The sequence below is a fragment of the Myotis daubentonii genome, chromosome 8 (genome assembly GCF_963259705.1).
Source record: "Myotis daubentonii chromosome 8, mMyoDau2.1, whole genome shotgun sequence".
Lineage (NCBI taxonomy): Eukaryota > Metazoa > Chordata > Mammalia > Chiroptera > Vespertilionidae > Myotis > Myotis daubentonii.
In genome coordinates, this window is record NC_081847.1 from 38192174 (window position 1) to 38205062 (window position 12889).

General features: G+C 48.0%; 1 protein-coding gene across 4 annotated transcripts in view; it reads left to right on the top strand.

Annotated features, from left to right (window-relative positions):
* DLGAP4 (DLG associated protein 4) overlaps window positions 1-12889 on the top strand; it is a 178862-nt gene that overhangs the window by 154493 nt on the left and 11480 nt on the right. For 3 of the 4 annotated variants that reach the window (XM_059706047.1, XM_059706046.1, XM_059706048.1), the window contains 3 exons: window positions 4317-4678; window positions 7311-7399; window positions 7927-8345. In XM_059706047.1, the coding sequence (XP_059562030.1) occupies window positions 4317-4678; window positions 7311-7399; window positions 7927-8345 (870 nt within the window). Of the gene's footprint in view, window positions 1-4316; window positions 4679-7310; window positions 7400-7926; window positions 8346-12889 lie in introns of those variants that run through there. The other variant, XM_059706049.1, reaches the window with a different exon arrangement.

The following is a 12889-nucleotide window of genomic DNA, read 5'->3' on the forward strand; positions in this document are numbered from 1 at the left end:
GGATTGGCATGGCCACGATGGGGGCAGGGAAGCATGTGGCTCCTGGGGGTGGTGGTTCAGTGTACACATGCTGCTGTGGCTCAGCAATGCTTCATTCAGGATCTCTGAAAATATAAAACACAAGGACCAGCTGGAGGAGACGGTCACACTGGAGGGATGTTCACCTCTAGGCTTCCAAGGCAAATCTGAAAGTCTTCCAGAGTGAATGGACAAAGAGTTGGACCTATGTGCCAAGGGGTTAATTGTGGCATATACAATGTCTCCCTAGGGCAGGAAGGGCAATAGTCACAGTCTGGCCAAGTCCAACATCTTGGGTCTCTGGGGCACTTGCTTTTTCTAAAGTTTAATTGGCAAATGTTGGTTGTGCATTTCTGGGCTGGACACTGGTCCACTGACACACACAGGACACACACAGAATCATGGCCACAGCCCTGAGTGCTCCAGCTGACCCACAAAGAGAGGAAAGGGGCAGACTCTGCCTGAGCCAGAAAGAACTGAGGGTGAAAAACTGGCTGAAGTATGAGAATCAGGGAGGACATGAAAAGGAATTCTGGCAGAAACAAGTGCATGTGCAAAGGCTTGGGTGCATGAAGAGTGAGCTGTGTTTGGGAAAGTGCATTTGGCTCTCTGATGCTGCAAGAAGCATGCTGGGGAGTGGGAGGACAGGAAATGAAACTGCACAGATAGGTGAATAGGACCAAACCAAAATTGTCCAAATTTGGGAGGCAGTTAGAACCTTGGATACTAAAGTGCTGGGAGCTTTCACTAAATAACTGTGACTTTTGGGAACTGGGTGCAGGGTTTGTATCAATGATGAGATTAATTTTATTATGCAACAAATATTTATTGAGAGCATTCTGTACTTGAAGTATTACTCTTGGCCTGAGATTACGACCTGCTGTGCCAAGACAGACAAGAGTTCCCCCACTGTTCTAGTCCTATAATCATCAAGCAGGTCCCTAAATGAGCTAAGACAAATGTGATAGGTCCTCTGATGGAGATCCTGAGTGATGTGAGAGTAGAGGGCAATCAAAGGAGGCCTCTCTGAGGATGTGACAGTTGAAACGTGAGGAGGTGAGAGCAGCTTTCCAGGCAGAAAGAACATGTATAAAGCTGGGAGGAAGTGTAATGGGTATGAGAAACACAGGATGGCTGGAGTGTGATGTTGGAAGGGGCTGGGGAGGCAATGGCCTGTGTAACTAACATTTCACACATGTGAAATGAGAGGTGTCCTATGCAGTCAGGTCCCATCCCCATGCCCTAGGGAGGACAGTGCTCATTAGCCAAGGGATGCCTGCCACCCAGAGAGCCCATGAGGCCCCGAAATCCTCTCTGTTAGTTACACTGCCTATCTGGCTGGGACCTGTGCCCCAGGAGACAGAGAATCCAAGATAAGTTCACTTTTCCTCTTATCGCATCTGGCCATCTGGCCTGGCCTCCCGATAGTTTGCTTTCTGTCTGAGTGGCTGCCTCAGCCAGGGCTCACGGCCTCTGAGAATACGTCAGAAGGACTCTGGGCCTAGACAACCCTGAGAGTGAGATTAGAAAGTTAGTCCTCATTCAGTCCAGACCCCAGACTGTGGGCAACCCCATTGTATCCTGGGGTGGGGAGGTTCCCTCTTCCACACAGATCCCTAAACACAGACAAATCAATCCCTGAAATCCCCAGTGAGTCCTGGCTTCAGCACTCCGCTCTCAATGTCCAGCTCTTGGGGGAAACTGCCCCTCAGCTAATCAGAGAACCACCCATCCTCCCTACCAGTGGCTGGGGAGTGGTAAAATTTTGGCTCCCACCCCTATAACAGAAACCAGTAGGAGCCATGCCAGCCCTGGGCCTGTCTGAGCCTTAACCCCTGTGATACAGCCTGTGTAATCACTGTGCATGTATTTAGTCTTTTGTCATTTCATCACCTGTGCAAGTTCATGTATCCACAGTCAAGATACAACAGTTCCATCAATTAACACACACAAGGATTCCTCTTGTCACCTTCTTATAACCACACTTACATCCCCACCTCTTGTCCATCACCGTCTCCCCCAAGCTGCCCCACAACCACCAATTTGTTCCCCGTCTCTATAATTAGGTGATTCCAATAATTTTTAAATATGCTTTTATTGATTTCAGAGAGGAAGGGAGAGGGAAAGAGAGATAGAAACATCAATGATGAGAAGATAATCATTGATCTGCTGCCTTCTGCACGCCCCACACTGGGGATCGAGCCTGCAACACAGGCATGTGCCCTGACTGGGAGTCGAACCGTGACCTCCTGGTTCATAGGTTGACATTCAACCACTAAGCCAGGCAATTTCAAGAATTTTTTTTTTAAAATATATTTTATTGATTTTTCACAGAGAGGAAGGGAGAGAGACAGAGAGCTAGAAACATCGATGAGAGGGAAACATCGATCAGCTGCCTCCTGAACATCTCCCACTGGGGATGTGCCCGCAACCCAGGCACATGCCCTTGACCAGAATCGAACCCGGGACCCTTCAGTCCGCAGGCCAACGCTCCATCCACTGAGCCAAACCGGTTTCGGCAAGAATTTTTTAAATAAAAGTATACAGTATGTAACTTTCTGAGATTGCTTTTTTCACTCGGCATTATTCACTTGTTGCTTATATCAATAGTTCATTTATTTTTATTGCTGAGTAGTATTCCATAGTCTGGATGTACCAGTTTCTTACTGTTATTCACCCACTGAAGGATATCTAGGTTGTTTCCAGTTTTGGGTGATTACAAATTAAGCTGCCATGAACATTTAGGTTTTCGTGAACACTTTACCATTTCTATGGAATAAATGCCCAAGAGTAAATTGCTGGGTTGTATGGTAATTGCATGCTTAGTTTTAAAAGAAACTGCCAAACCATTTTCCAGGGTGATTATATCATTTTACATTCCCACTAGCAGTATGTGTGATTCCGTTTCTCTGCATTGTTGCAAGGATTCGGTGTTGTCACTGTTTTTTATTTTAGCCATTCTGTTAGATTTGTTTAGTGATGATCCACAGTGACAGATGGAGAGATTTTGTGTCTTGCCCATAGCCCTGTGGACCTGGGCCTCGTTTTGTGAGATTCCACGGGCCTTCGCCCTCTCCACAATTGGTAGCTCCTTGAAGTTAGGCTTAGCCTCACTCCTCTGGCTCCTGCTCCCAGCCTGGCCGGGCCCGTGGAGAGGCTTGTTCCAGTCCTCACGGGGAAAAGGCAGTTGAGGTTAAGATGCTGAGAAAAACCACTGGGTCTGACTCAGCCCCTCCCAGCAAGTAGCTCCTGCTGTTTGAAAAGCACCTTCCAGCCCGGCCAGTCTGCTCAGTGGTTAGTGTCGACCCCTAAACCAAAAGGTTACTGGTTCTATTCCTGATTAGGGCACATGCTCAGGCTACAGGTTCAATCCCCAGTAGGGGGCATGCAGGAGGCAGCGGATTGATGTTTCTCATAGATGCTTCAATTTCTATCCCTCTCCCTTCCTCTCTCTCAAAAAAATAAACACATTTAAAAAGAAGAAAAGCACCTTCCATTTTGAGCAAAAAGTTCAGCATTAAGAAGCCATCTGTGGGCCTTTGGTGTTTTGTGCCCCTGCTGTGAGCCAGCCCTAGGACATGCTGGGAATGGGATTCAAAGATTACATCAACTCCCACCCATGGCTGGTCCTGGTTCCCTGAATCTTGGTGGAGAATGGGAAGTCAGACCAGATGTGATGGTGTCTTGAGGGAGGCAACTGGTGTATAGGTTTTCACACAAGAGGAGGAGGTGGGATGGGAATGGCAAGATGGGAAAAGGGTTAGCTGGGCCCTGAGGGATGTGTTGGTCTTTGCTCAGACATAGATGGGACATCCAAGTAGAGAGAACAGGGGTAGAGGGAAGGTAGAGTAGAAGGAAAGGAGCAGTAGGTCTCTCAGTGAGCCTGAAGAAAGCAAGGTCAACCATTCCTTAGCCGTCCTGACCTTCACTCTGGTGCCACTGCCTCCCCTGTCAGGCTCTGTCACAGCCTCTGGCACCATGAATTTCACCTCCTAGCCCATTCCACAGCTAGATAATACCATTGTGTGTGACTGTGGTGAGGTGGAGGGTGTCTTTGGTCCACGTTGGCTTCCCCCACTAGACTTGGCCTTGGCACCTAGCATGAGGGTGGCCAGGGCCTATGTCTGTCTTGGTCATTGCTGTGTCTAATCCTCATTCTCCTGCTCCAGAAATCCTTGCTGAGGGAACTGCTGAGGCCAGGGCTAGAGCCAGGTCAGGTAGGGCTTCAGACTTGAAAGGGGCTTAAGAGAGTTGGGGGGCCTCACCTTGTCCCTTGCCCTCCTCTCATCCATCTGCAGGTTCATCATGCCTAGTAGCATATAAGAAGACCCCACCACCGGTCCCTCCACGTACCACATCAAAGCCGTTCATCTCAGTCACGGTCCAGAGCAGTACTGAGTCTGCCCAGGATACCTACCTGGACAGCCAGGACCACAAGAGTGAGGTGACAAGCCAGTCGGGCCTGAGCAACTCGTCGGACAGCCTGGACAGCAGTACTCGACCGCCCAGTGTGACACGGGGTGGAGTCACCTCAGCTTCGGAGGCCCCAGAACCACCCCCAAAATATGCAGCTCTGAAGAGTGAACAAGGGACACTGACCAGCTCCGAATCCCATCCTGAGGCCATCCCCAAAAGGAAACTGTCATCTATAGGAATACAAGTAGGGGCCCCTTTTTGCACTCTGTGTCATCAACTCGCTCTGTGCTCCTGTCTGCGTGTAATTACATCTGGTGAAGGCCCATTACGTCTCCTGGGTGAAAGTGGTTTATCTGTGTATTTGGGGGGATCTAGTCGCAAGTGGCCAAATCAAATTCCACTCTTAGCCATACCTTCCTTGAGTTTGCCCACACGTGCTGCAAAGTCTGCAACCATGGATACCTGTCCTTCCTCCTCCAATGGGTCATCCCAGTGAATGTAGTTACACTCAGCCAGCCATCTCCTGTCCGCTGTTTGTCCACTGTCTGTCTGTCCACTCCACCTTTTGCCCTGCCAGCCAGTGCGTGGGAGGCGGGACTGGCCTAACAGTTCTCTAATCCAAGGTCAACTCGGGTGTGGAGGCCACAGTCCCACTTGGCAGTGGGAGCAGCATGGAGTGTAGACACGGATGGGCCAGGGCCCAGAACCCAGGGCCCTTGAGCCACAGGGGATACTCAAGGGGAACTTTGCCCAGAGCCCTCTTGGGCCCTGGGGACAGGTAGGTGGCTCAAGGCACCAGGCCTTCGTCAGATTGAGAAGTGTGATGCCGTTCCAGATGCCTCCCTCCATGGGAAAGGATCCAGGGAGATAACTTTCCAGGACCAGGTGGCCAGAGCCAGGTCTGCTCACTGGAAGCCCAACTCACTGTGCACCCATGGCCATGATGACACACAGCAGGCCTGGGTGCACTAGCTTCCCCTCCACTGCTTCACTGCACCTCCTGCATGCACCTAGTGTCGGCAATCTGTTTCTATTAGTAGAGCTGGGAAAAGTTGGGCCCTGCCTTGCAGTTTTTAAGAGTTGCTCTAAATCCAGATTGAGAGGATTCTCCTTACTCTGGCTAGACCTCCAGACTAAAGTGGAGCACACTTGGCAGAAAAGGCAGCTACAGTGGGCCAAGAGCTTGAGGAGGTGGAACTCCCTCCCGACCCGCCCCCCCACCCCACCCCCGCCTCAACCCCAGGGGACAGTCAAGAAGATGAAGGTGGTGTGCATTGTGGCTTAGGTTTGGAAGGGATCTCCATTTTCCCAGCCGCCCCTGAGCAGGGACATGGCCAAGTAGATAACAAAGCACTAGAATGCCAAAGGAACGTGGTACACAAAGGGGGACTGAATGGACCAAACAAGGCTCACTGAGCAATTTCTTGCACTTGCCTGAAATTTTTTCCCCCCCAAGAGGCAGCTCTGGATTTCAGTTTCTCTGCATATATAAGGAGAGAGTTGGCCAGGAGACGCTCCTGTTTTTTGGGCTCCTTCATGAGGGATCCAACCCCTGCCCTATACACTGCTCCAGGAGGGATTCCCAGGAACACAGAAAGTAGCCTCATCTCTGACCATTAGTCCTGACCGCCCAGAGTCTTTGGGTAGCTCTGTCCTCTCCAGGCTAAACCAGATGCTCTCACCTTTCTGGAAGGTCTGAAGGAGAGTTAGGCTCATCCTTGATTCCTTTACTCAGAAGTATACACAGGGATAAGGACTGTAGTTCTTGGGCCCATCCTGGGCTTCCCCTTCCTGGATCCACCTCTACCCCCATTCCGTGCTCTTGTCCAGTGATGCTGCATTTCCCAAGCTTGTTTTTGCTGAAGGAGAAATGTGGCCACATCCCCACGGCGAGGAGGAGCCTGGTGCTCGGTCCCCTGCCCCAGAAAGCTCCCTGGCCCCTACTTCTTCCATAGAGCCAAGAGACTGGAGAGTCTCCAATTTCCAAGGATAACCTGGCAGCCCTTGTCCCATTCCTTTGTGCCTCAAGCCCTGAGTCAAGTGTGGGTTCTCCCTCATTCATGACAATCATGGAAGGGCTGGCCTGGCTACTCCATGGCCATACACTTTTATCCCAGAAAAGAAAGGCAGGCCTAGGGCATCGTCATTGCTGTGTTTCCTTCTACTTCACAGGAGTATAGACAAAGAGTGCTAGCTTTGCACTTGGCCCTGGCCCTGGCCCTTCCTACCGCTTCCCAGGCAGACCAGTGCTAAAGGGGACCTCAGCCAAGTGTGAGTGAGGCCCAGGAACGGCATCTTATAGCTTCCAGGGACTTGGCCATCTTTCCCATTGGTGACCATTTTCAAACCCAGAACTGCTGTCCAAGTTTTGCCCCTAGTACAGGTACCTCCAACCTGTCCTTCAGCTGCAGGGTTGGGGAACTGAACACTGTTGCCTTGAGACAGCCCCATCTTCAACTACACCAGATAACGGCTGTGGCTTTGTGTGTGTGTGTGTGTGTTTTCTTTCTCTTTCGTCGTACCTCCCCCCCCTCTCTCTCTGATGCGTGTAAAGGAGAGGACTAGAAGGAACGGTTCCCACCTCTCGGAGGACAACGGACCCAAAGCGATCGATGTGATGGCACCCTCCTCAGAGTAGGGAAAGACAGTCATCTCCACCCCATCCCACCTCCTGCCCGCCTCCGCGCGAATGAGCAGTGCCCGGCTTAACCTGGTCCGGCCTCGGGCCCACGTGCAGTGTCCGCATGCCTCGTGTTCGTCTGTCCAAATGTCCGTTTGCGTCGTCGCACTAATGTGAATTTCAGCATCAAGTGTGGTGTTTGTTTTTTATTTTTGTCTTTGTCTCCGTGCCGTTGCTGTCCTTGTCCTTCAATAAGGTTGACTGCATTCAGCCAGTGCCAAAAGAGGAGCCCAGTCTCGCTACCAAATTCCAGTCCATCGGGGTTCAGGTAGAGGACGACTGGCGGTAAGTCGTATGGAGGTGGTGGCTGCTTCTCCCCTCTCCTCTTCCTCCCTCTGCTCTCACCTCCCCTGTGCCTTCTCCTCCTGCTCTCCCTAACCCACTTCTCCTTGCTGAATTTCTAATAACCAAGCTGGGTTTGGGTGTGGGCTGTGGCCCAGGAATGGGAGGCCGGGCAGGCAGGTGGGTGGGTAAATGAGCAGTTGCTCTGTGAGATGATTCAGCCCACGGGGCCACAGCTGGGCTGAGATGTGAGCTACCCCAATGTTGGTGGTCTTCCTGGCCCCACTGCAGCAGACAGACAACCTTATGACCTTGTCCTTGTGTGTGTATGCGTGTGGGTGTGGGCGGGGCCAGGGCTGAGCAGAGAATGAGACGGGGGCTGTGGGACCCGCTTCAGGCGCATGGTGAGCAGATGATGCATCCGTTTCTCTGTCTCCCGTGTGTCCGGGTTGGGGTGGCTTCTGATCTCTGGCTCTCTTGGTAACTCTTATCTCTTCCTGTCCCCACCCCACTCCACCCCCCACCCACAGAAGCAGCGTCCCCTCTCACAGCATGTCCTCCCGACGGGACACCGACTCAGATACCCAGGATGCCAATGACTCGAGCTGTAAGTCATCTGAGAGAAGCCTCCCAGACTGTACCCCACACCCCAACTCAAACTCCATCAGCATTGATGCCGGCCCTCGGCAGGCCCCCAAGATTGCCCAGATCAAGCGCAACCTCTCCTATGGAGACAACAGCGACCCTGCCCTAGAGGCATCGTCACTGCCCCCACCCGACCCCTGGCTTGAGACCTCCTCCAGCTCCCCGGCAGAGCCAACACAGTCAGGGACCTGCCGCCGAGATGGCTACTGGTTCTTGAAGCTGCTGCAGGCAGAAACAGAGCGGCTGGAAGGCTGGTGCTGTCAGATGGACAAGGAGACCAAAGAGAACAACCTCTCTGAAGAAGGTAGGTGCTACAAGGACATTGTCCTGGGTGAGGGGAGAAGGGATGGACACTAGTTCTCCAGCTTCTGACCAGACAGCCTCAAGCCTCCTAGTGGGAAGGGTCCTTCAGGTTCTCTTCCTGCATCAGCTGTGAGCTTGTCTCTTATTTTTTTTTCCGCCATCTATCCATCTACCTAGCCAAATCTTTTTCCAGAGAAGACTTATGGCCATAGCTGCCAGTTGAGTAGGCTGTGGGGTCAGTCACACCTGGGTTTGAATCCTAGCTCTTTCCTTACTAGGGAAGTGACCTTGTTCAGGTTACTCTGAGCCTGTTTCCTTACGTTATGTAGAGCTAATCCTACTCTCTAGCTGCATAAGCAAGCACATTGTGAGGACTGAATGTGGCAATCATGTAAAGGACCCAACAAAGTACTACGGTACCATAATTATGCCTTCAGCAGCTCTATATTGAGCACCTAGCAAAAAGGATCTGTGGGCCTCAATAGGGTTCAAGGAACTATGAATCGGTGAGACAGAAGTCATATACTTTTCCACTTATGTTTCTATCTATACCATGCCTATTTCTAAATATTCCCCTGAGAAATTAGTTCAAGAAAACTAGAAATATGTAGGGAGCCTAAATTCACAGGTGGTTAATATATAGGAGAGTGGTGATTTGGAGGCAGGCTCCTGTGGGAAGCTCCAGGCCATAGTGCCAGGAACCACACCTGTATTGGCCTGGTTCAGCCAAGGCTGCAGTCTTCAGCCAGCCCCTTGCGCAGAAAGTCCAAGAAGACCAGGTCTGCAAGGTATCCAGAGGGTCGGAGCCAGCATCTCACTGACCCCTGATGGGATGGGGCCTGAAGAAGCACCCTCTGATGACTCAAAGAGTGCTTCAGAGTCAGTTTTCACTGTCCTCTAGGCCAGTTCCTATCTTTTTTTTTTTAACTAAAGCATTAGCATTCTTAGTTGTTTATATTGATTTTTAGAAAGAGAGGTAGGGAGAGAGATAGAGCTAGAAACATCGATAAGAGAGAAACATCGATCGGCTGCCCCCAGCATGCCCTCCTACTGGGGGTCCAGCCCGCAAGCTGGGCATGTGTCCTGACTGGGAATTGAACCAATGACCTCTTGGTTGAGCCACATCAGCTGGGTCAGTTCCCACTGTGTGTGTACAGGAACTGTTGTGAGGTATATACCTATTACTTTTTACAATAGTATTTTAAAAATTGGAACGGAGACAAGGATCAGTGAGAGCACGAAAAGGCTAACAAGCCATCCAACCCACTGCCCTACCTTAGCCTTATCCACTGTCAGCCTCATCAGCTGCATATTCTGTGTTTGTACTTACCTTCACATTTCTTCTTTTAATGTGATTACCTTTTATTTCAACTCTAAAATTCATTATCATTATATATTGATTTCCTGCTATCATAGATGAGTATTTAGCTCTGTCACCTCCACCTCCTGTCCTACCCTCCATATATTACATCACAGTTTTGGGTTAAATAACAACCAATATTTCTGTTTACTATGAGCATGTATATATTGTTCACTGCAGAGCCAAATAATATATTATGGTTTCTTTTCTTTTTTTTTTAAATATATTTTTATTGATTTTTTGCAGAGAGGAAGGGAGAGAGATAGAGAGCTAGAAACATCGATGAGAGAGAAACATCAATCAGCTGCCTCCTGCACATCTCCCACTGGGGATTGTGCCCGCGACCCAGGTACATGCCCTTGACCGGAACCGAACCTGGGACCCTTCAGTCCGCAGGCCGACGCTCTATCCACTGAGCCAAACCGGTTTCGGCATGGTTTCTTTTCTTGTTCTTTTTTAAATATATTTTTATTGATTTCAGAGAGGAAGAGGGAGGGGAAAGATAGAAACATCAATGATGAGAGAATCATTAATTGGCTGCCTCCTGCACACCCCTCACTGGTGATCGAGCCCACAACCCAGGCATGTGCCCTTGGCTGGAATCGAACCTGGGACCCTTCAGTCCGCATCCACTGAGCCAAACCAGCTAGGGCTATTTTACACATTTTGTTTTTCCTAGAATGAATAGTTGCCCCATCTTTCTTATATTCTTTATTTTCTAAACTCTTATTTGTAATTTTTTCATATGCTCCACCAGATCTGCTAACCCTCCAGATGTGCACACATGATTTCCTGTTTTCCCTGCTGTCCTCTCCTATCCTCTGCTCTGATCTAGCCAGGTAGCTTTCTGGGCCTGCTGCCTAGCTGCTGTCCAGTGACTTCCCTTTTGGTCTTGGGACTGCCCTTGGCCACTTTCCCATGATGGACACCATGCTTTTTGGACCACATGTTCTTTCGCTTTCTTGGCATCAATCAGTCCCTCATCTTACTAGAGCATACCTTCAACTGGAGGTAAATTTTTGGAAACTGCCATGTCTTTAATTCAGACCTCACACAGTTTGCTGGGTGTAGAGTTGAAAGTAATAAATAAAAATTATATATAAATGTATTTATATGTATATACAATTTTTATATATATATATACATAAAGTAGAAAATAGTTTTCCCTCAGAATCTTAAGGGCTGTATGTAATGTGTTAACTTTCATTGTTTGTAATGAAAAGTTTGGTGCCATTCCAATTCTTAGTCCTTTGTATTTTTTTTGATCTTGGAAGCTATTAGGATCTTCACTTTATTTATCTTGTGAAACTTCTCAATGATGTGCTCTGGAATGGGTTTTTGTGCACTTATTGTGCCAGTAACAAATAGGCCATTTCTAAAGGGTGTCCCAAAATTCACGCAAGAAGTAATTTTGATAGAAAACACAGGTTTATAATTAAAAATTGTAAATTTTTTATTGATTCATAAAGTATACAGTATAGGGTTATGTATGGAATAGCATATCGGGTAAATGGCCTCCACAGCTTTGCTGGCACATACGCACTCTTTTGTTGAAATTTTCCATGACTGAAATGCGGCTGCTCAGGCAATAACAGTTAATGGTGCTTGCTATCGTGACATGATAATCCAGTTTTTTGTGCCGTGGAGGCCATTTACCCGATAAGCTATTCCATGTATAACCCTATACTGTATACTTCATGAATCAATAAAAAATTACAATTTTTAATTATAAACCTGTGTTTTCTATCAAAATTACTTCTTGCGTGAATTTTGGGACACCCTTTATGTGGGGACTCGGGTCTTCCATTTCTGAGAATAGTCTTTCATTAATTTTAAAAAATAATTTCCTCTCTTCCATTTGTTTTGTTTTCTCTCTGTGAAATTCCTGTCACTCAGATGTTGGACCTGCTGGATTGATCCTCAGTCTCTGATCTATTTCTCCTAGTATCTATTTTTTTGTTCTCTTTCTAGAAAGCTTTTTCTTTTTTCTTATTTTCCCCCACACTATAACGACTTGAGCTATGCCATAAAATTCACTCTTTTAAAGTGTACAGTTCAGTAGCAGTTAGTACACTCGCAGTGTTGGCAGTGTTGTGCAACCATCACTGAAAAGAAACCCCATAACTATAATACATGGTAATTGTGTCTGGCTTCTTTTGCTTTGCATAATGTTTTCAAGGTTTATCCATATTGTAGCATATGTCAGTACTTCATTCCTTATTTCTGAGTAACATTCCATTTTATGGATATACTACATTTTACTTATACAGCCACCTGTTGATGAACATTTGGGTTATTTCCATTTGGGGGCTACTATGAATAATGCTGCTCTATGAACATTTGTGTACAAGTTTTATATAGGTATATTTTTATTTCTTTTGGATATATACCTAGGAGTGGAAATGCTGGTAACTCTATATTTAACTTGAGGAACCTGCAAAACTGTTATCCACAGAGGCTATACCATTTAACATTCCCACGTGAGGGTTCTAATTTCTCCACATCCTAACCAACTCTTAACAGTATTGGTATTTTTGATTATAGTCATCCGAGTGGATATAAAGTAGTATCTCATTGTGGTTTTGATTTGCATTTTCCTGATGGCTAATCATGTTGATCATCTGTGCATGAATAGAGGAATCTATTGAGGTTGGGAGTTTTTCTTGACTTTATTTCCAAACTCTGTCCATCAAATATTCACTATGGTCATCTAAATAAGAGCTCTTTCTTATTCTGTTCCTTTTTCATAAAATTTTTATCCTGGTTTTATGGATAGAGCAATATATATACACACATACACACACACACACACACGCATATACACACACATACATAAACATATATACATATATACGTATACTAGTATATGTGTATATGTGTGTGTGTGTGTGTGTGTGTGTGTGTGTGTGTGTGTGTGTGTGTAAACACACACACTAGAGGCCCAGTGCATGAAATTCATGCACTCAGGCGAGGGGGGCTGTCCCTCAGCCTGGCCTGTGTCCTCTTGCAGTCCAGGAGCCCTCAGGGGATGTCCGACTGGGGAGCAAGCCTAAGCCGGCAATTGGATACCCCTAGTGCTGTTGCAGAGGTGGGAGAGGCTCCCACCACCGCCACTGCACTCACCAGCTGTGAGCCAGATTCTGGCTGAGCGGTGCTCCCCTTGTGGGAGCACACTGACCACCAGG